This window comes from Pogoniulus pusillus, chromosome 23, assembly GCF_015220805.1.
Source record: "Pogoniulus pusillus isolate bPogPus1 chromosome 23, bPogPus1.pri, whole genome shotgun sequence".
NCBI classification, from domain to species: Eukaryota; Metazoa; Chordata; class Aves; order Piciformes; family Lybiidae; genus Pogoniulus; species Pogoniulus pusillus.
The window spans coordinates 17,050,089-17,069,310 of NC_087286.1; the positions used below are offsets into that span (position 1 = coordinate 17,050,089).

General features: G+C 42.5%; 1 protein-coding gene across 2 annotated transcripts in view; it reads left to right on the forward strand.

Moving 5' to 3' along the window:
• The window catches only part of WAC (WW domain containing adaptor with coiled-coil), a 49,349-nt gene extending 36,831 nt beyond the window's left edge, over positions 1-12,518 (forward strand). For both annotated transcript variants that reach the window (XM_064162780.1, XM_064162779.1), the window contains exons 9-14: positions 685-807; positions 1,756-1,904; positions 6,408-6,526; positions 10,785-10,971; positions 11,923-12,050; positions 12,358-12,518. In XM_064162780.1, coding sequence (XP_064018850.1) covers positions 685-807; positions 1,756-1,904; positions 6,408-6,526; positions 10,785-10,971; positions 11,923-12,050; positions 12,358-12,427 — 776 coding nt within the window. In that variant the 3' untranslated portion in view covers positions 12,428-12,518. The remainder of the gene's footprint in view (positions 1-684; positions 808-1,755; positions 1,905-6,407; positions 6,527-10,784; positions 10,972-11,922; positions 12,051-12,357) is intronic.
• Positions 12,519-19,222: the final 6,704 nt, after the last annotated feature.

The following is a 19,222-nucleotide window of genomic DNA, read 5'->3' on the forward strand; positions in this document are numbered from 1 at the left end:
GTCAGTCATTTTTTTCATATTTGTTCTTGGGGAGTGTATGGTCAGGAAGTGTCCCACAGAGCCTGTAGACCTTTGTGAAATGACGAGTTCAGAAGCTGGGTCTTATCAGCTCATGCTGTAAAATGCGCTTCGTGTGTAGTGCAGTTTTAAAGCACTTGGTCTTGGGCCTTTGGTGGTTGGATTTGTGGTTGGATTGTTTTTTGGGTTTGTTTTTTTTTTTAAGAAGAAACACTTAGTGTCTGGATTTTTAATGTGAAAGAACTTTTCTTCTTCCTTAAACAGGAAGTCTTTCCCTCCATCCCTTTTAGTGATACTGCTTTTTTTTTTTTTTGGTCTTAAAAAAAGTGGTTTAAAAACCCCTTACATTCTCTTTACAACATTAACATGTTACAAATTGAACAAATGTTCTTTTTATGTCCACAAAAAATATTATTGATCTGTAAGGTCAAGCTGGAAAGTGTAGTTATTGTCTAAAAGAATTTTCTTAGTGTCTGTTTCAAAGATAGACCTGGTAACTGGCTTGGTTAGGCATGCCAGACCTCCATTAATTGAATTCAAGTTATTGAAAAATAGGTGGATACGGGACCAAAATCAGAAAGAAAATGTGGCTTAAAATGTATTTAGCCCATTTGAACAGTTTAAAGTGATCTAGAATTGTCAGTAAAACAGAATGTTTGTTTTTAGTTCTAACAGCAGCTGTGACACAAGCCTCTCTGCAGTCTATACTCCATAAAATTCTTACTGCTGGACCATCTGCTTTCAATATCACTTCCCTAATTTCTCAAGCTGCACAACTGTCTACGCAAGGTATTCAGAGTCTTCTTCTCACGTAAAATCCTTACTTTGTATTTTGTAAAGATTGATACAACTGAAACTTGCAGAAGCTATTTCTTGTCTGCTCTGGAGAATGTCAAATGACTTCTTTTCTCAAAGACAGGATAAGAATTTGTTTCTTGGGGAGTGGGAAGTTGACATACAAATAAGTAAATGTGCTTCTCTATCTCACCTTCTGGGATTTTTTGTGTTAACTAACTTTATATGAGTAATGTGAAACATCTGTGAGACTCTCAATTCGTTCTGAACGTTTCTTAGAGGCTGTTTAGTATTCAATGTAAAACACAACTCTTCCTTGGGTGAACACCTTTCTTGTAATACTGTTCACCTACGGCTCTTGGAGGAGTCCTTGAATTCTTAAAGTTTATTCTGTTTTGCCTGGGGGGTTGTAGTCTCCTGTGTAAACAGTACCTCTTCAGGTATTTTTAATGTATTCTGCTTTGTAACTTAATAAAGCTAGAAACTGAAACCAAAACAATAAATGCAGTGATGTTACTGAGTAGGTAAGCAGTAGTATGCTAATGGTAATTTGTAATAAAAACATCGACAGAGGACCTGCTGGGGGATGCCTGGAATGGGTGAATAGGTCTCTGGATAAAATATTCATGCATTCTTTGAGTTAAACGGTGTTGAGCACTCTAAAACAGGAATCGCAAATGAGACTAATTTAGTCTCTTCATGTGTAAAAATGCATTGCATAATAGCTTCTCGTCCCCTCTCCCCTCAAGTGTTAGAAGTGGAGTGTTTGGGGGGAAATTCAGTTCTTTAGTTAAAATTGTTGTTGAGCAGTTAATTCACACACACCCCCCCCCCATACTCTCAGTGTAAATGTATTTGTCTATTATCTAATAGAGCATACTCCAAAAGGAAACCTAATTCTCGTTTTAAATAGTTTTATTCAACTATTTTTTCCCTTTGCAGCTCAGCCATCTAATCAGTCTCCAATGTCTTTAACATCTGATGCCTCATCGCCCAGATCGTATGTGTCCCCGAGGATCAGCACACCTCAGACTAACACCGTTCCGCTTAAACCTTTGATGACCACACCGCCGGTGGCATCGCAGCAGAAGGTAGGCTGCTCTTGATTTATGCCATAGCCTAGTAAGAAACCATTAGAGGTAATACAAACTATTGCTGCTGTATATATCCATGGACTAGCAGTTATATATTTAGGATGATAAAATACGGATGGTGTCTTTCACAATGGAAGCAAACAACTGGAAGCAACTCTCTGGCTGTATTTTCACAGTACAACTCTGTCAGGGGATCCTAGTACACTTTTGTGTTTTTCTTGAAGAAAATCTCCTGCTCACTTCAGATGCTGCCTGGAGATAGTACCAAAAGATCAGTATTTTAACATATTTAAATGGACTCCAAAGGCAACAGCTGATGCAGTTCTGTAGACTTTAGCCAGTAAAAGATTTTTAGAATGGGAAAGAAATTCTTGGGGAAGAGGGCTTGATGTAATCTCAGTTTTGGCTATTGTAGATATTTACAAGGCAAATAACATGATGTTCCTTTTGCTTTCTCATCCCCATTCATTCATAGTTGTTTAGCTGAATAAGTGAGTAGAAAACATTAATGGAAGCTAACAAATAAGCTCTTAAGGTTATTCCTAGGGATGAAGTAGACAACGTAAAGTAGAAAACAAAGTTGTCTTTTTGCCTTTTTGTTTTCTGATGTGATCCCTCTGGTGGGTCGCTCTTGAGGGGAGAAATGTCTGTTGCAGTATCTGAGCTAAATATTCCACATCCTATGAATAGCAATACTGAGAAATAAATATGGTTGAAGCTGAGCGAGTTTATTTACTTGTTTATTCTACCCAGAAGATCAAAGGCTGTTTTGCTGTGTACGTCTGGGGAAAGGAGGTATAATTAGAGGCACTCAAGATGAACTTCCCCTTGAGGATTTCTTTTTTCCTTTATTTAAAGACTTGTGATTTCTGTTGCAGAGCAAAGGTGGGAAGAGATACTTTGCTAAAGGACTTACCTTGAGGGAGGGTTTTGTAGTTATGGTGATCTGAGGTCAGAGCTATTGATTTGCACCCTCTGGTGGAAAGTAACTTTTTTACAGTCAAGATAATTTTGTGGTGGTAAGTAGAGCTGCTTGGCTTTTTAGATAGCTTAAAGAAACAAACAAAACCCAGCCAAACAAAAGCCAGAACAGAAGGTTATCAGTTTACAGTGTTTTTCTGGCTGAAAAATGGAAGTATATTAAGGATGGTTTGAACATCAGTTAGAGGTTTGCTGTCTTCCTGCAGTGGGAACTTGTGGTGTCTCTTCATTGCATAGGTGTTTCTTTGAGGTCTATAGATTTTCACCCAGTCTTGTCAGTATGTTGCCCAGTGTATATAGTAGTTTATCAGCATAAGCAGCATGACTCTAGACTTCTGAGTGAGACTAGTCTTGTTTGTTTTTTGCAGGGGTCTGGTGGTGGCCGTCGTTTGGGTTTTTTTTTCACCTATTCTCCACCTCTCAGTCTCTGCTTAGCTATGTTTCTGCTTGGAAGAGAACCCCTTTTGTCTTGAAGGCCTTTAAGGAATGCTTTTGTCTTCAGGAGAACCGATTGCATTCCTGATCCTAATCTAAATGCCTCATTTTCTTACATTTGAGTTTTTCATGGGCACAAAGAAGATCAAGTGATTGGCCCAATTTGTTGTGATTAACAATGATAGTGAGATGTGAAAGCCTCATACAGGCACTAATCCTGCTTGTTTTTGTTTCTGCCCTGGAGTGCGTCCTGATTCTATGCGGTCAGGTCTCATAGCCTGGTAACAAGTAATGAAATTATCAAGTAGTAGACTTGAAACATGGGAGAGTTGCCTGACACTTTCACACCCTGGAAACTCCGTGCCTTTCACCCGGTATAAAGGCAGTGTTATGACTGTTAAGCTGGTAGTATGGTAGGAAACTGCCTTTAGAGAAAGTGAAGGCAAGCTGTGCTTTTGGACACACAAGACTTCTCTCAGTTTTTCAGTAGAAGCAAAGAAGCCTTCCAAGGCTGAATGCAGGTTTGAGAAGAGTTGATCTTAGTGTAAGTTGTAACTACAGCAAGACTGCCACTAAAAAGAGGGAAAAAAAAAACCAACAGAAGTGTGGCTGTTTTATGCTTTCTTTGCATCTCTACTTAGGTATTAGTGCCTCAGCATGCAGGATTTCGCCTCCAGTGTTTGCAGTGTGGGATATTGTGTGTTTCCTTGAGACATACACAGATGTTTTTCTGAAAGTGATGACTTGTATATTTTGAAGACCATACTGTCACACCTTCTGAAGTCACTGTATTTTGACCCAGCTTTCCTTAAGATTGCCCTACAGTGAGGTGACATTGCCTGGCTGTTTTGTTGGTTTTGGTGGGGTTTTTTAGGCATATATAATGTGGTTGCAGTCAAAATAGTAAGTGTGGTAGGTTTCTAAGTTAACTTCAAATCTATAACATCTCTGCTCCAGAATGCTATTAATCCTGATGGACTTCTGTGATTATTATATACATTAGCAAGCTTTTATTCTCTGTGTGGAAGTTAAAACTTCTACTACACTGGGATGTCATTACCAGAAAAGCTTTTTATTTTCTAGGTACCTCAAGTAGCTTCACAAATCAGCTAAACAGAATTAGTAGCAATTCTTGACAGCAGGATCATTTATTTGGTCTTGTGTTCCTCAAATCTGGTGCTGACAACATTGCTGTTGAAATATTAACATGAATTGGTTGTGTATTAGTCCCAGAAGTAACAAATTCTGGCTAAGCAGCAGGTACTTCTCCAGTTCAGTACAAAAATCCTTTCTTGATAATTCTCATATTGACATAATTTGATAAAGTGGGATTGAAATGAGAATTAAGGTGGTGATAGCAGTGTCAGCATGTCTGGTTTACTACTCCTTTGACTGTGTCCTTAAGGCTATCTTACGCAGTTGGGAATTTGGGGTAAACTTCACAATCAAGCTGTGGTGCTGTGCCAGGACACACTTGGTTTCAGAGTGCAAGCTTGCTGGCTCCATGCAATACAGCAGACACACATGAAGCTGAACAGGCACCGTGCAAGTGGATCCCAGTGCCAGATGTAGGGATATTTGAGGTGGCTTTTGGAACAGTGGGGTGCCATCATTGTGTAGGACTTGTTATTAAGACTGCACGATCCTGTCTGTACTGCCTTTAAACTGAGCTGGTGTATCTACCTGAAAGTGTGCTGTACACACATGGCAGCTCAGGTGAGTCCAGGGTCCTAGGCATCACCTTATCTGTGAAGCTGTACCTGTTTTCATAAATCAACTCATGAACTGCTACTGTTTTGCCCCTTCTCAGTTGTATAATTGTGTGTTTCAACAACGAATGATCTTGCAGTGATCTTGCCGCATCTTCCCAAAGGCATGACCTATTCATGTGCTATTTAGGCTTTCTCTTTTTTTTTTGGCTCTGATGATAATTTTTAAATGTAACTTTTCCTCTAGGCATATCAGTAGGATTGAGATTACCCTATGATTTCCTGTATATTTAAACAAATGAAGTTGTGCCATGAGTTTACTTGAGCAGATATTGTCTGACTTGCCATCTGTGGTTTGTTTCACAGGAGTCTCTATCTGAAACTGAGAGAATTTCTGGAGGTTCAGATGACCACTAGTTAGTAATCTGCACCAGCTTGATGTCAGCAAATGCCAGACAGGCTGCATGATTTATGGTTTTTGTCTTTGTGAATCCCTAGAACCCATTTTTCTTTCCTCCCTCCTCCTTAAAATCGTTAGCTTGATATTCCTGAGCGGGAGATAAATTTTGGAGCTGCTTCCTCTTTTGTACGTACTTCAGAAGGGACAGAGGTATGCAGAGTATGGGGGGAAAGAGAACATATCTCTGTTTACTGTAACTTAGACACTAGTATATTCCAGAACTTTTCATCCTGTCTTAGTTTAGGCATTCACATAAAAAAGACTGTGTGTCACTGCTGATTACTTTTCCTTTGTAGTGTACATGAACATTTAAGACAAAGTCAAAAGCCACTGATGACTCTCCTGGTTTTAGTCATTCCGACAGAACGGTTACAAAGGGGAAGTAGCAGACTGATAAATATACTTTAGGTTTTTAATTTTTTTTTCCATCACCAGAAGAGGTGTTATACTATGGTAATCACCTAATTCTGCTCTTGATGCTGTGTAACGTATGTTCAAGTGGGGAACTTTTCACTTCTTAAGTGAAAATACTTATTTGGATAGTGAATGGTTCATCTGAGTTGGAAAATGAGCTTGGTGTTGACATGAGAGATAGGGCCAAAAATGAAATTGGGTTGACCTGTTTTACCTAATAAACTTGCAATATTTTGCCAAGTCATATGGATCTAAATTTGCTTCTGTTACATCTACTCAATGCTTCTGTTTTAGTAAAACAGCTGTGAAAGCTGTGGAACTTGGGATTTTCTTTGTTTGTACGAAACACCTCATGAAGAGTATAGAAATTCTGTCAACAACAGACACTTTATCAAAAAAAAATCCAGCTGGTCTTATAACTTCTCATTTCTGTGTTATCCTTGAGTTCTTACACTTGATATTTACTCTGGAGGAATTCTAATGAAGTTTTACACTTTCTAGGTTGCTACTCCAGGTGTTAAACAAGGACCAGCTTCACAGGCAGCACCTCAGCAGCCAGTAATAGCTGACAAGCAGGCGGGTCATGAACCTGCCTCTCCACGGAGTCTTCAGCGCTCAAGGTATGTGGAAATACTTCTCTGTGCTGTCCTCTGGTTTGCTCTGGATTCAGTGTCTGTTGTAAAATGTTGCACTTGGTGGATTTTGCTTTGGCCTGTTTACTGAACGTAGGATTTAACTGCTGCTACTGAGAGGGTGCAGCTAAGTGTCTCTGTTACAGAGCTATTGTGGTGTGTTCTCAATTTCTTTCAGTGCAGTTACGAGATTAAATGCTTTAACTCTGTGATTTGCATAGTGTTAGGTGCTTTGGGGGTCTTGCTGTAGTGTAATTTGATTTTGAAATTAGAACTTTTTATCAGGTGATTTTGCTGTGTTAATGAGAAAAGCATTGAAAAAATCAGGAAGTTTCACAAACACTTTTTTCTCAGATAGGCTTTTTTGTCAGCATTGCAGCTCACTCAAATATTGCATGTCATGAAAATTTAGCCATTGGCTTATCAGGTGGTCTTAAAATCTTTATATTCTCTGAAATTTTTATATTTGGGAAGATGAACTTTTCATTGTGTAGGTTGTTTGCACTTCAGCATACTGGTTCCAGGGGCTGTAGCCAAGGATACGTCATAAGATCTTTGTGATGGTGTTGTGGATCTAGAACTGTGGCAGGAGGAGCTTGCAGGTTGACTCTTTAAAATACGCATCATGACAGTGGACTCCTGTAAATCTATGAGCTGCTGTTCCCGCTCTGGAACCATTCCATTACCTGTGGCACATACAGTATGAGGCAGGTGTCTGGCCTTATGGAAGGAAGCATTTGAAAATACATCAGTCGTTTGGAACTGTCGTTGCTGCATTTGTAGCTCCCCCTGCTGCTAGCAAAGCACTGCTAGGATCTTTTGAGATCCTAAGTTTTAGTCATGGCTTAGAGACATCTGTATTTTTGGAAAGTCACAGATTTTCTTTATTTTCCTGAAATGTCTGTTGTGTTAAGAGTGTTTTTTTACTGTTTGAAGTAGGAGTCAAAGAAGCCAGGTTAATAAATGGAGGGGAAGCAAATCATAAGGGAACTTGAATCCTATTAGAAGCATTGAAGTGATGCTTCAGTTTGGTGTAGTTAATTAATACAGCCTTTCTCTGCACCATCAGTATGCTGATGCTGTATCAGTACTTAGAATAATTTCATTTGGGACTTGTAGCTGTGATGTAGTCCAAGTCCCAACTCGTGGTATGACTGACATATTTGATCTCCTAACATTGTTTAGATGTGGTTTTAAAATGTCCCTGAGCATCTTCTTCTAATATCTGGCTACCCTTACAGTGAAATGTTGTGTCCTTATGTTTAATTAGAAGTTTCCTTGTTGCAGTTTATGTCCCTACCCCTTGTCCTATCACTGTGCATCTCTGAAAAGAGTCTGGCTGCCTGCTGTCCCCATAGATAGTTAAAAACAGTAAGAAGATCCTTCAGTTCCTTTCCTTCCGACTTCTCTTTCCCAGACTGAATGCACTTGTAGATTCTCCTGATACAGCACATGCTTCAGCCCCCTAGGCATCTGTGTGGTCCTCTGTCAGATTCCTTTGGTGTGACAGTTTATTTCTTGTCTGGTTTTGGGCTCCAAGAACTGTAGATCTCATGAGCTCTGAAGAGAGAGAAGGAATTGTTTCTTCAACCACACTTTTGCTGATACAAACAGCATGTGCTTGACCTGCCTTGCCACAGAGATGCATCGCTGACTGGCACTTGTCCACCAAGTTCCTCAGGTCCTTTGCAGCACTGCTGCTTCCTGAAAGCTCACAACTGTGCTGCTCTGTGGGGCTGCTCCAGCATTGTTGCACAGCATTATTCCACCCCAGGTGCAGGGCTTTGCATCTGCCTTTTTTGAGCTGGGTTCCTGTCTGCCCATTCAGGTCCTCCACACAACTCCCCACCCTCCAGTGTATTGACTACTCCCCCCAGGTAGGTGTCATCTGAAGACTCCTTGCAGGTGTGCTGAGTGCCACCATCTGGTTGCATGGACATATATGTCCAGTTGCTCAACTGCTTCTTAGCTTCCACCTCTGCTGTAGGTAACACTTGACTTGCACAGACTCTGCTGATGTGCTGAGCATGCTAGGAGGCCTGAGAGCAGCTCATACTCATAAAGTCCCAGGCCAACAAAAAAAAGCTGTCAACTACCCCATCACATCTTTTATCTCCGTATTCCCTCTCTTTGTAAAGGGGCAACCCATCTGTTCCTAAACCTTTCATTTACTCCTATGTACACTGCTAGCTTCCTTCCACATCCTCGGCTAATTTCAGCTCCAGCTTCAAAATATTCATGCCATTTTTCCCTAATCAAGTGAACATTTCTACAGTTAAGTGTTTGCATTTGTGAGTGGTTTTGAAGTAGATGAGCCAATTACTGAGAGAACACAGAGCACAAAACCCAAACAATGCTTGCTTTTTTTTTTTTGCCCCAGTTATATTCCCTTTTGCAAGGTTTGCTGCCTGAAATCAAGGGAAATTTAGGTATACAGCTCTTAAGAAAGCTGCCTGTCAAAGGCTCTGCCTACTTCTTTATATTCTAAGCTTTTGAACAGGTTTGAGGGTGTTGAAAGGAATGAGGTTAAAGTCTTTGATGCTGCAGAGCAGTGTGCTGGACCTAATTTGGCTGTTTGGAAACCTGTAATTCTTTGAAAGTATGAATGATTAGGATAAATGGTTGGGCATCGGACTGTAAAGAGAAATCCATTATGCTAGGTTGTTTTCAGTCCTCAGTGGGGTAGGTTAGGTGGTGAGTTAAGACTGCTCTCAAATTTGCTTTTTCCTCATATTACTTTTATCACTTGCAGGAGAGTAGTAAGAAAGTTTTAGGTAATAGACTGAAATGATGGCCTGTGGTGGAAAAACTGTTGCCAGTGATTGTTAACTTAATCTTACAAGTAGGGGCTAGGTACTAAAACAATTGCTGCTACTATTTCTTGGTATAAGGAGTGCCAAAAGAAAATTGCAACCGTTGAGGTACTGGTTTTAGTGGTGTCCTTTTGTCCTGCTCAAGATCCTTTGTCTTCCCTTAAACCAGTGGAGAGCACAAAGCAGACTTTTCATTCTGCCCTGTCTTTCTCTTTGTATGGATAACGAGTGCTGCTCCCACTACAGCTTATGTGGTCTTTCCAGTACAAGTTCTGTTAATAATGATTAGAAAAGCTTTTAACCAAGGGTTACAGCTGCAAAGTACAATTGGAAAAGCTGCATATTGGTGCAGTGTTTTGATAATGTAGCTGTTGTTTGCTTGCATATGGAAGTCTAAAAGAGGGCAGTCAAAAGACTTTATCCAAGGCACAGCTTTGATTTGTCCTGCAGTACACATCAGCTGAATCATAGAATTAACCACTTTGAAAGAGAACTCCAAGATCATCCAGTCCAACCTAGCACCCAGCCCTATCTAGTCAACTAGACCACGGCACTAAGTGCCTCATCCAGGCTTTTCTTGAACACCTCCCTGGGCAGCCCATTCCAATGCCCAGTCACTCTCTCTGTGAAGAACTTCCTCCTAATATCCAGCCTGTATCTCCCCTGGCACAACTTGAGACTGTTGTCCCCTTGTTCTATTGCTGGTTGTCTGGGAGAAGACACCAATCCCCACCTGACTACAACCACACATCTGTTCTCCAGCAACAGATTAATGAACTAGCTAGAATGATGGCAGCATGACTATGTTCCAGGAAGTCAGTCTAGTGGATAGCTGCAAATGTGCTGCTTCTGTACTGCTTCTGTTCTCTTTAGTATTTCAAGTGAGGATGTACAGTGTCACAGTCACCTAGGTGTTGGAGTTTGGCATTACTAGATGCTTGTAATCCTCAAAGCCCACATGGCCACATTTTCAGATTGGAACACCAGGGTTTGTTCTTGATGATTATCGTGACACTTGCAATATTCTGTTGAACAAATCTGCTCAACTTCATCTGATATATCCATAGGGAAAACCTGCAGTTTGCAGCTGTTGGGAGGAAGAACACATATGTGTATACTCTCCATCCAACACCAAAATGCAGGCACAGCCTACATCTCTTGAAGTCATTTCAAAACCCACCAAAAAAACCAACAAAACCTCCAAACAAACAAAACTTCTCCCTTTACATTGTAGCACATGAGCAGTACCCATACAAACAGGAGGTCTGTGGGAAAGTGCAACAGTTTTGGTCTGCCAGAAACACTCACTTCAGCGGTTTAAGTGTTCTGTGTGATTTTGCAGCCAGAAGCAATGAATTTTACATGCTTATTTCTCTCTAGATGTATGTATACTTTTTCAGTGCTCACTTTTGGTTTTGAATTCTTTCTTGTAGTAGTCAAAGAAGCCCATCACCAGGTCCAAATCATACCTCTAGCACTAGTGCATCAAATTCAACACCTGCCCCGCAGAGCACACCTGTACGACCCACGTGTTCATTAACACCTACGCTAGCAGCACACTTCAATGAAAATCTTATCAAGCATGTTCAAGGCTGGCCTGCAGACCATGCAGAAAAGCAGGTGGGTACACTTGTGCTTGCTTCCCCATCAGATTGCAAAATGTGAAGCTTAAAATCTGGTTTTCTTACACAAGTTGCTTTTCCTAGGGAATGAAAGTCTTTTAAAACCTTGTGGCTCTAGCCAGAAAATAGGAGAGTGAATATAGATTAGGTCAGACCCACAGGTTTCACATGTGATTGCTATTGAAGAAAATCAGCTTTCCCAGACAGCCAGCACAGCAGAGAGTACCATTGCTGAACTGTAATAGTGCAGGGAATGACCTGCAGGAAACAACCTTCCTTGCAAGAAACATTCTTTTGTCATTGTGTTGTGATACAGAGGGCCTCACAGTAATTATTCTGGTCTCCTTGGTGCCATTGAGGAGTTTCCTGGAGTCGCATATCCAGTTCAGTGACAGCTTCAACAAATGCACAAACTGAGGATAGATCTTGCCTACTAAAATTACACCTTTCTTTGTCTCCACCTGACTGCATAAGGATATAACATAGTGGGGTTTGTCTGAAGAGTTGCAAAGCTGTGGTTGTTTCCTTGTAGAAGGTATTCCTGTGTAGTATTCAGTTATTTTTTGTTACTAAGGCTTAATTTAGTCTGACACTGAGACAGTGGATGGAGACTTTCAACTGCTCAAACAGATTACTTTGGAAACTTGGAGCCCTGTCATGTACTATCTTTCAAGCTGGCTGGGTCAGCATTTGTTAGGATCCAGGAAACGTAAACCATCTCTGCCTTAGCAAGGGCTTGTGTTAGACAATCTCCTGCCAGCCAGTGTTGTTCATTTCTGATTCTAAATGGGCTTTTGTAGAGAATTAAATGTACTTCTGATTGAATACTGCCTTTTGAAGTTCTGAGTGTGCTTTGCTGCCTCAAGACACATCCAGCAATACTCTGGCTACAGCCTGTTGTTTCCAGTGCACGACTCAAAATCCTCATCTTCCTGTGTAACCTTTGCAGGCATCAAGATTACGTGAGGAAGCCCATAACATGGGAAGTGTCCACATGTCAGAAATTTGTACTGAATTAAAGAATTTAAGATCTTTAGTTCGAGTATGTGAAATTCAAGCAACTTTGCGTGAGCAAAGGTAAGTGCCTGGTCTATGTTTGTTTTCCAAATGCTCCTTTTCAAGGTGGCATTAATTAGAGCTCCCATTCTGGAGCATTGTTTTGCATAAGCTATATTTACAGATGACTTTCTAAGTATGCCAATACTTGCCAGGTCTGTAAGCTGTCTTTTGTGTGTACGTTTTACTTGTTTGCCACACAGAAAGCTGTTGGTCTTAGAATGTAATCTTAGAATGTTGGCCTTGGAATTCTAAAGTACTTATGTAGGTACTTAATATCTCTGTTGCATGAAAATGCTTATACTAATTTGTTTCTTTTCTCTTGCAGGATACTATTTTTGAGGCAACAAATAAAAGAACTTGAAAAGCTAAAGAATCAGAATTCCTTCATGGTGTGAAAAGATGTAAACAATTGCACATGGTTTTGAGTACAGGAACTATTAAACTGATGCCCAGTCTTAACACTTTTGAGCTGCATTTGAGTAGACTTTGGACCGTTGAGCTGGGCAGAAAAAAAAGTTGACATGGGGAAGGGGACAGGAGGGAGTCAAATTCAGGGGAAAGATACAAGAATGATTTGTAATAAAACCCTTGAAATGTAGATTTCTTGTAGATGTATTCTTCACGTTGTAAATATGTTTTGTAGAGTGAAGCCATGGGAAGCCATGTGTATCAGAGCTTAGACATCCAAAACTAATCAATGCTGAGGTGGCTAAATACCTAGCCTTTTACATGTAAACCTGTCTGCTAAATTAGCTTTCCTTTTTTTTTTCTTTCTTTTCTTTTTTTTTTCCCCTTTTTGATTTTTCTTTTTGTTTTGCCCTCCCCCCCCCCCTTTTTTTTTTGGTTAATTTATCATTCAGAAACCTTTCATTTCCTAAAATCCAATGCAAGCGCCAGGCGATCTGTCTCTAAGGCTGCAACAATTTGGGTAATGTACAAAAAATATCATGAAACAACTCTTTCCACACTTGCACCCAATCGAGAGCAGTGCTTCTCCACTTGTGTTTTACAGAGAAATGTTCTTTCATTTTCTGTGTTCCATTTCCCTGTGAACTCCTAAATCTGATTTTATCAGTTTTTTTAATGCTTCTAATTTTCTCTTTTTTCTTAAGGCACTGTTGCTATGGCACTTTTTCTATAATCTTTTCATTCCTGTGTACAGTAGCTTAAAAATTGCAGTGATTGAGCATAACCCACTTGTTTGTATAAATTATTGAAACGTATTTCCATTTGCACCCTGTAAGAATGGACTTCTAGTACTGCTGGGCATGTGTGCTGAAAGTACATTACTTGCTCAAATATAAGGAAATAGCCCAATGAACATGTTAACATGGTTGTGGGAGGGGAAAGAAGAAGAAGAAAAAAAGCTAGTCAGATGTGAATTGTATCTGTTGTAATAAACATGTTAAAACAAAGAAACACTGGTTTTCATTTCCTTTTGATCAACACACACATTAAAATTTGGTCTGTTTTGGGGACTCTTTATTAGAACTGTTCTTGTTGAACATTTTTTTGTACTTAATTCCTCAAAGGAGGTTTTGTTGAAAAACTTGTAAACAGGAAAATGTGTATAAAAAAAAACAAAGAAAAAAGAAATATTTAATGAAATATAAAATTCAACAAGAATGATTTAAGACCTCCCCGAAGGTTGTCCTATGTTAACTCCTGGTTTACCTGTCTTGATATTCTGACATTTCATTTGGAAGGATGTTTGTGTTGTAGCTAACTGTTTTAAGTCTGGTGCTGACTGCTGTTCTTAACCATCACAAAACGCTGAAATTTGTGTAATTGGAGCAAGCTGCCGTTTGAAAATGGTGGCACAGCTCAGCTTTGTATATTGTTTCCTAAAGTATATTAAAAATAAAAAAGAAACTATTGCTACTACAAAATAAACGTGACTTTTTCTTTGCCTAAAAAACCACCCCTACCAGCAGCGCTGGCAGGGCTAGTTTATGTTTGCAGAGGTGTTTATGGTACAGTAGTCAAGAAAGAATGATTGTAAATGGCTTAAAAACAACTTAAAGATGAAGGTGTTGATGGATGATTCTGCACCTTTTGTTCCTACAGTGCCTGTCTATCAGCACCGCAGACATGACTTGATCTCTGTTTTGCCTTTTTTTATGTGAGTGGGCTGGCATTGCATTTAGAAATCAGTTTGCTGTCAGTGAAGCTGAGTGCTCTGTCCTAACAAAAGGCTGCATATGGGAGAAGCTGAAATAACACAGCAGCAAATAAGAAATCAAGAGAGAGAATCTTGCAATTGTACCTCGCTTCTTAACCCTCTTCATGTTGCAGCGTTTCACATTGTGTATGTTTGGTTTTGCTCAGAAATGGGAATAGAATAATCTTGAATTAATGTGTCATGCGTTGTTTCTGCATGTTTAGAGAGCCAAGGACAAGTGGCAGAAGGCTTCCTGAGGCTCTCTTATGTTTGCCTAATGTGTTTCTTGTAGCACTCATTGCCGTGAGGTTGCTCTAGTGTAGGGAAATAGCACGTGAGATGTACAGGTGGTCTTTCAGCAGCAGCTGTCCTTAGTTCTGGTATTTAGTTCTTTAGTTACTTGCTGAGACAAAGGTTGCCTCTGTCTTGCTAGATGTGCTGGGCATATGTTCCACCACCTTGATTTGCTTCCTTTTGATTCCTATATTGTCCTCTCTAACATGCTGGTTGAATTACATGCTGAGCTGATGCCTGTTGGTCTTACTATTGATTGTTTTACAGAAGAGCCTCTCCACCAGCCCAAAGAGTACCCTGTTTTATCACATGGAAACTTCCATAGTGTACAAATGGCCACAGGTAATGTGGAAGTAACAAGGATTGCCATGCTGCTTTAACCCCTAAATATGTGCATACGTATCCATACATCACAGACTCTGTTCAAGCATCCACCCTAATGCAGTGAAGGTTATTTTGTCATCAGCAAAAGGTGTTTTGAAAGCTTCTTTATGTATTTGCTCACTGTGTGATGCCCTTCCTACCCCTTTCCTCCTAAAGCCTGGAGTTGTTGTTAGCTGAGGGGTACAGCTGTGATAGACTATGTTGTGTTGCAATTACACATCACCCTTTTCAGATATCTTCCTCTGTCTTCTCTCTCTTTGGTCTCCTACAGCAGGTGTTTAGAGAGAGTCAGTCTTCCATAGCTGTAGACAGCAGCTCCTGTTCTTCTGGATGCTTGTGTTGCTGCTGCTGTACTTGTTGGCTGGAATTGTTCCTAGAAGATGCTCCTTCCTGCAGATTTCTGTATGTCTCAGCACAGCTCTTTGAAGATCCTGTTTGAGGGAAAGGACTGGTGCAAAATTTCTACAATCTAGCTGAGGATCTGGAAGTCATGAAGTGCTTTTCTTCTCCCTAAGAAAGACACTGACCTATCTGATTTGGACTCTAGAGAGCAAACTGTCAGGTTTTGTCTCCCAGAGGAACTAGTAGTATACTGGCCACGTCCTGCCTGGAGCTGCTTGGTCATATGGCAGTTGGACTATGTGGCTCTATCTACCAGATGCTGCGCACCAGGTTGGCAAACACTGCTTTGAACAACCTTATCTTCCCAGCAGTTCAACATGTGTGACAGTAGTTTGTCACCTGTTAGTCACATATGCCAAAGGATGCCATCTACTTCAGAGTGGAGCACCATGCTCAAAGGTAAATCCATTTGCTCCAATTTGAAATCTCAGAACTGGGTCTGAGTTCATCTGTTGGTGCTCAGAGTGGTTGGTTATGCTCATCCTGCCTTTTATTTTGTGTTAGAAGAAAATTCAATCAATTTTGGATAATGCTGGCACAGCTGCACCAGTAGCTAGAATGGTGCAGGTCACTGGCATTGATTTTTTTTCCTCCCAAGTTTCTGAAGCTGGCCTATGGAAGACTGTGTTGTGTTGCAGAGCTCTGAACAGCTTCTCTCTGCCTGGCCAGGTAAATTTGCTGTCAAGAGCTTTAAATTCTTCACTGACCAAAAATAAGTGATTTATATGGTTGGAGTTTGACTTGGGCTCCTGTTCTTCTGCTGGATGCTTCCTCATTAGCAGCAGAAGCTTGTGTACTGGGAAGAGTGATTTGGCAAGGTGACTGAAGCCTTTAGCAGATGGTACTGCAGAAGGTGAGCTTCTTGTCAGCAAGCCTGCTCTGCTTGTTGGTGCCAAGGTGCTTTGATTGCTGCCATTTCCATCCAGGTTCCTTTAGCTGCTGTTCTGCATCCTTGGACTAAAGACTTCTTAGTTCTTCCATCATTTGAAAGTCTTAATTGAACTTTCTTCTTGTTGGGGCTTCCATTCCACAGTAAATCTGGCTTTTTCCAGATGGGAAAGTTACCAAACCACTTGCTCCATCAAAGTGCCTGTCTGCTTGCAGTGACATTGCCAGTAGAAGCATGGATAGCTGAACTTTTGGATTGTGTTCTTTTTAAAGATCCAGTTTCTGAGAGTTCATCGTACCTGGGGTAATATCTGCATTTCACTTAGTTAGATAAAAACATTAACTTCTTGTGTGTTGTTCTTTTGTCCTCTGGCATCTCCTTCACCTGAACAATCTGGGGTAGTTCATGGAGTGTGTGTATGTAACGCAGTGATAGGACAGGATCTGTGAGGACTCCCTGTGTGCTTCATAGGTGGTGTCACTGAAAGAATTTTTCCATGAGGGTGACTTCACACAGCAGGAGAGCTTAGTTGTTGTCCATCTGCCTGCAGAAAATCACAGACCCTTATTGCTTCCCTGCTCCTGCCACTGTGCTCCTGCCAAGGCCTTTTTGCCAGCCCTAAAGCAGTCCAGGGAGCAACCCCCCCAGTAAAAACCTGCCTAGTAGATGCATCTGCTGAGTTGCTGGGTTGGAAAGGCTCCCACCCAAGGGAAAAAGCGAGAACAAGGTGCTGTCATTGTGGCAGTGAAGAGTAACTCTTGGGAAAGCAGTGAGCTCAAAATGGTAAAGACTGCCTGCTCTTAAGTCCCAGTGTATGTGTGCAGAGAGAAGGGATGGGGCATGAAGACTGCTTGGAGCTAGGCATGTTTTCCTGGGGCTGGGCTGCATCCATGCTTTCATCTGAACGTTTCATCTCTGAATCTTCCCCTGCAGGGGAGCTGAACAAACTCCTAACTTAGCAACATCCATTTTCAGCTCAACACAAGTAAAGGTCTAATCACCAACCATGCTCTCAGTAACATATTTCCAACAACCCATCCCAAAACAGACAGTGCATCTTTAATGGGTTTGGAATATGAATGGAGGAGTCTCCAAGGAGCTGCTGTTGCTTTTCAACTATTACTCTGAGCTGCTCTTCTTGTGTTGGAGCTTGTTCCCTGGGGCCACCAAACCTTTCTCAAGAGGGAAGAAAACTTAGCTCAGCTGTCCTCATCTGCCGTCTGAGGGATCTGGAGCACTTCCTGAACTCTCGGTTGCTCAGTGAGGCTTTTGCATGCCTCCCTGTCGGAGCCTTGTTGAGCTCATGTCCTCACAGCAGGGCTGAGCAGGCTGCCAAGCTGAGCATCTCCCACAGTTCACAGGCCAGGCCGGGTGCTTGGCAAACCTCTGCCTTGTGCTGGCACAGCAGCCATGCAGGCTCTTGCTCTGTGTGTGCTTTCTCCAGGCACTCTGCCTCACTTCTGTGGCAGCTGAAGCTGCGTTTGGTGCCTGCTTGGTGGAGAGCACAGTATCTAAGCAGGTGCAGTGCTGGCCCTGGCTGAGCAGAGAGAAGCTAATGCATGGCCTGGTAAGCAGTCCCTGCTTCAGCTGGCACTTCACGGGGTGGGAGCTTTGAGTGCTGTAGTAGCTAAGGATGTTCCGAGGTGCAGGAATCTCCCTGGCACCTGTAAGGGATCCAACTCTGGAGAGGCAGAGCAAGAGAATGACTTGGTAGAATAAGGTAACAGAATCGATGACCTTAAAGGTCTTTTGTCAACCAAAAGGATTCGATGATTCTGTGACAGCTCTCGGGAAGCGGCCCTCGATGCTGACATCTCGGGAGCACCAGGAGCCTTTCCCGCGGGGCCGGCGGTGTGTACCCCGCTGAGGGCCGCGGTGTCCCGCTGGGACGCTCGCCGCTAGGTGGCAGTAGCGGCCCGGAAACAGGCCTGGTCTGCGCCGCTCGGCGCCCTTGTGCCGCTGCCCCTGCGCGCCCTTGTGCCGCCCACCTGCCGGCTCCACGGGCTGGCTGCGCACGCAGGGCAGAGCCGGGGCCGGGCTTCTTCCCTTCCAGCGTTTTGGACACCGTCTGCCGCAACAAGCTCCTGGCACAGCTGGCAGCTCATGGCTTGGACAGAGTCACTCTGATAGGGGTCAAGAACTGGCTGGATGGCAGAAACCAGAGAGTGGTGGGGAATGGTGCCACATCCAGCTGGCAGCTGGCACCGGTGGTGTGCCCCAGGGATCAGTGCTGGGCCCAGTCCTGTTCGATATCTTTATTGATGATCTGGACGAGGAGATTGAGTCCAGCATCAGTGAGTTTGCAGATGACACCAAGCTAGGAGCAGGTGTGGATCTGCTGGAGGGTAGGAGAGCCCTGCAGAGGGACCTGGACAGGCTGGATGGGTGGGCAAAGGCCAAGGAGATGAGATTGAACAAAGCCAAGTGCAGGGTTCTACACTTTGGCCACAACAACCCCAAGCAGTGCTACAGGCTGGGGACAGAGTGGCTGAGAGCAGCCAGGCAGAGAGGGCCCTGGGGATGCTGGCAGACAATAGCTGAACGTGAGCCAGTAGCATGCCCATGTGGGCAGGAGTGCCAATGGCATCCAGGCCTGTATCAGGAACAGTGTGGCCAGCAGGACAAGGGAGAGCTGTGTCCAGTTCTGGGCTCCTCAATTCAATAGAGATGTTGCAGTACTGGGAGGTGTCCACAGGAGGGCGACAAAGCTGGTGAGACCTGGAGCACAGCCCTGTGAGGAGAGGCTGAGGGAGCTGGGGGTGTGCAGCCTGCAGCAGAGGAGGCTCAGGGCAGAGCTCATTGCTGTCTGCAAGTACCTGAAGGGAGGCTGTAGCCAGGTGGGGTTGGTCTCTTCTGCCAGGCAACCAGCAACAGAACAAGGGGACACAGTCTCAAGTTGTGCCAGGGAAGATCTAGGCTGGATGTTAGGAGGAAGTTGTTGCCAGAGAGAGTGACTGGCATTGGAATGGGCTGCCATGGTCTGGTTGAGTGGATAAGGCTGGGTGCTAGGTTGGACTGGATGATCTTGGAGGTCTCTTCTGACCTGGCTGATTCTGTGAT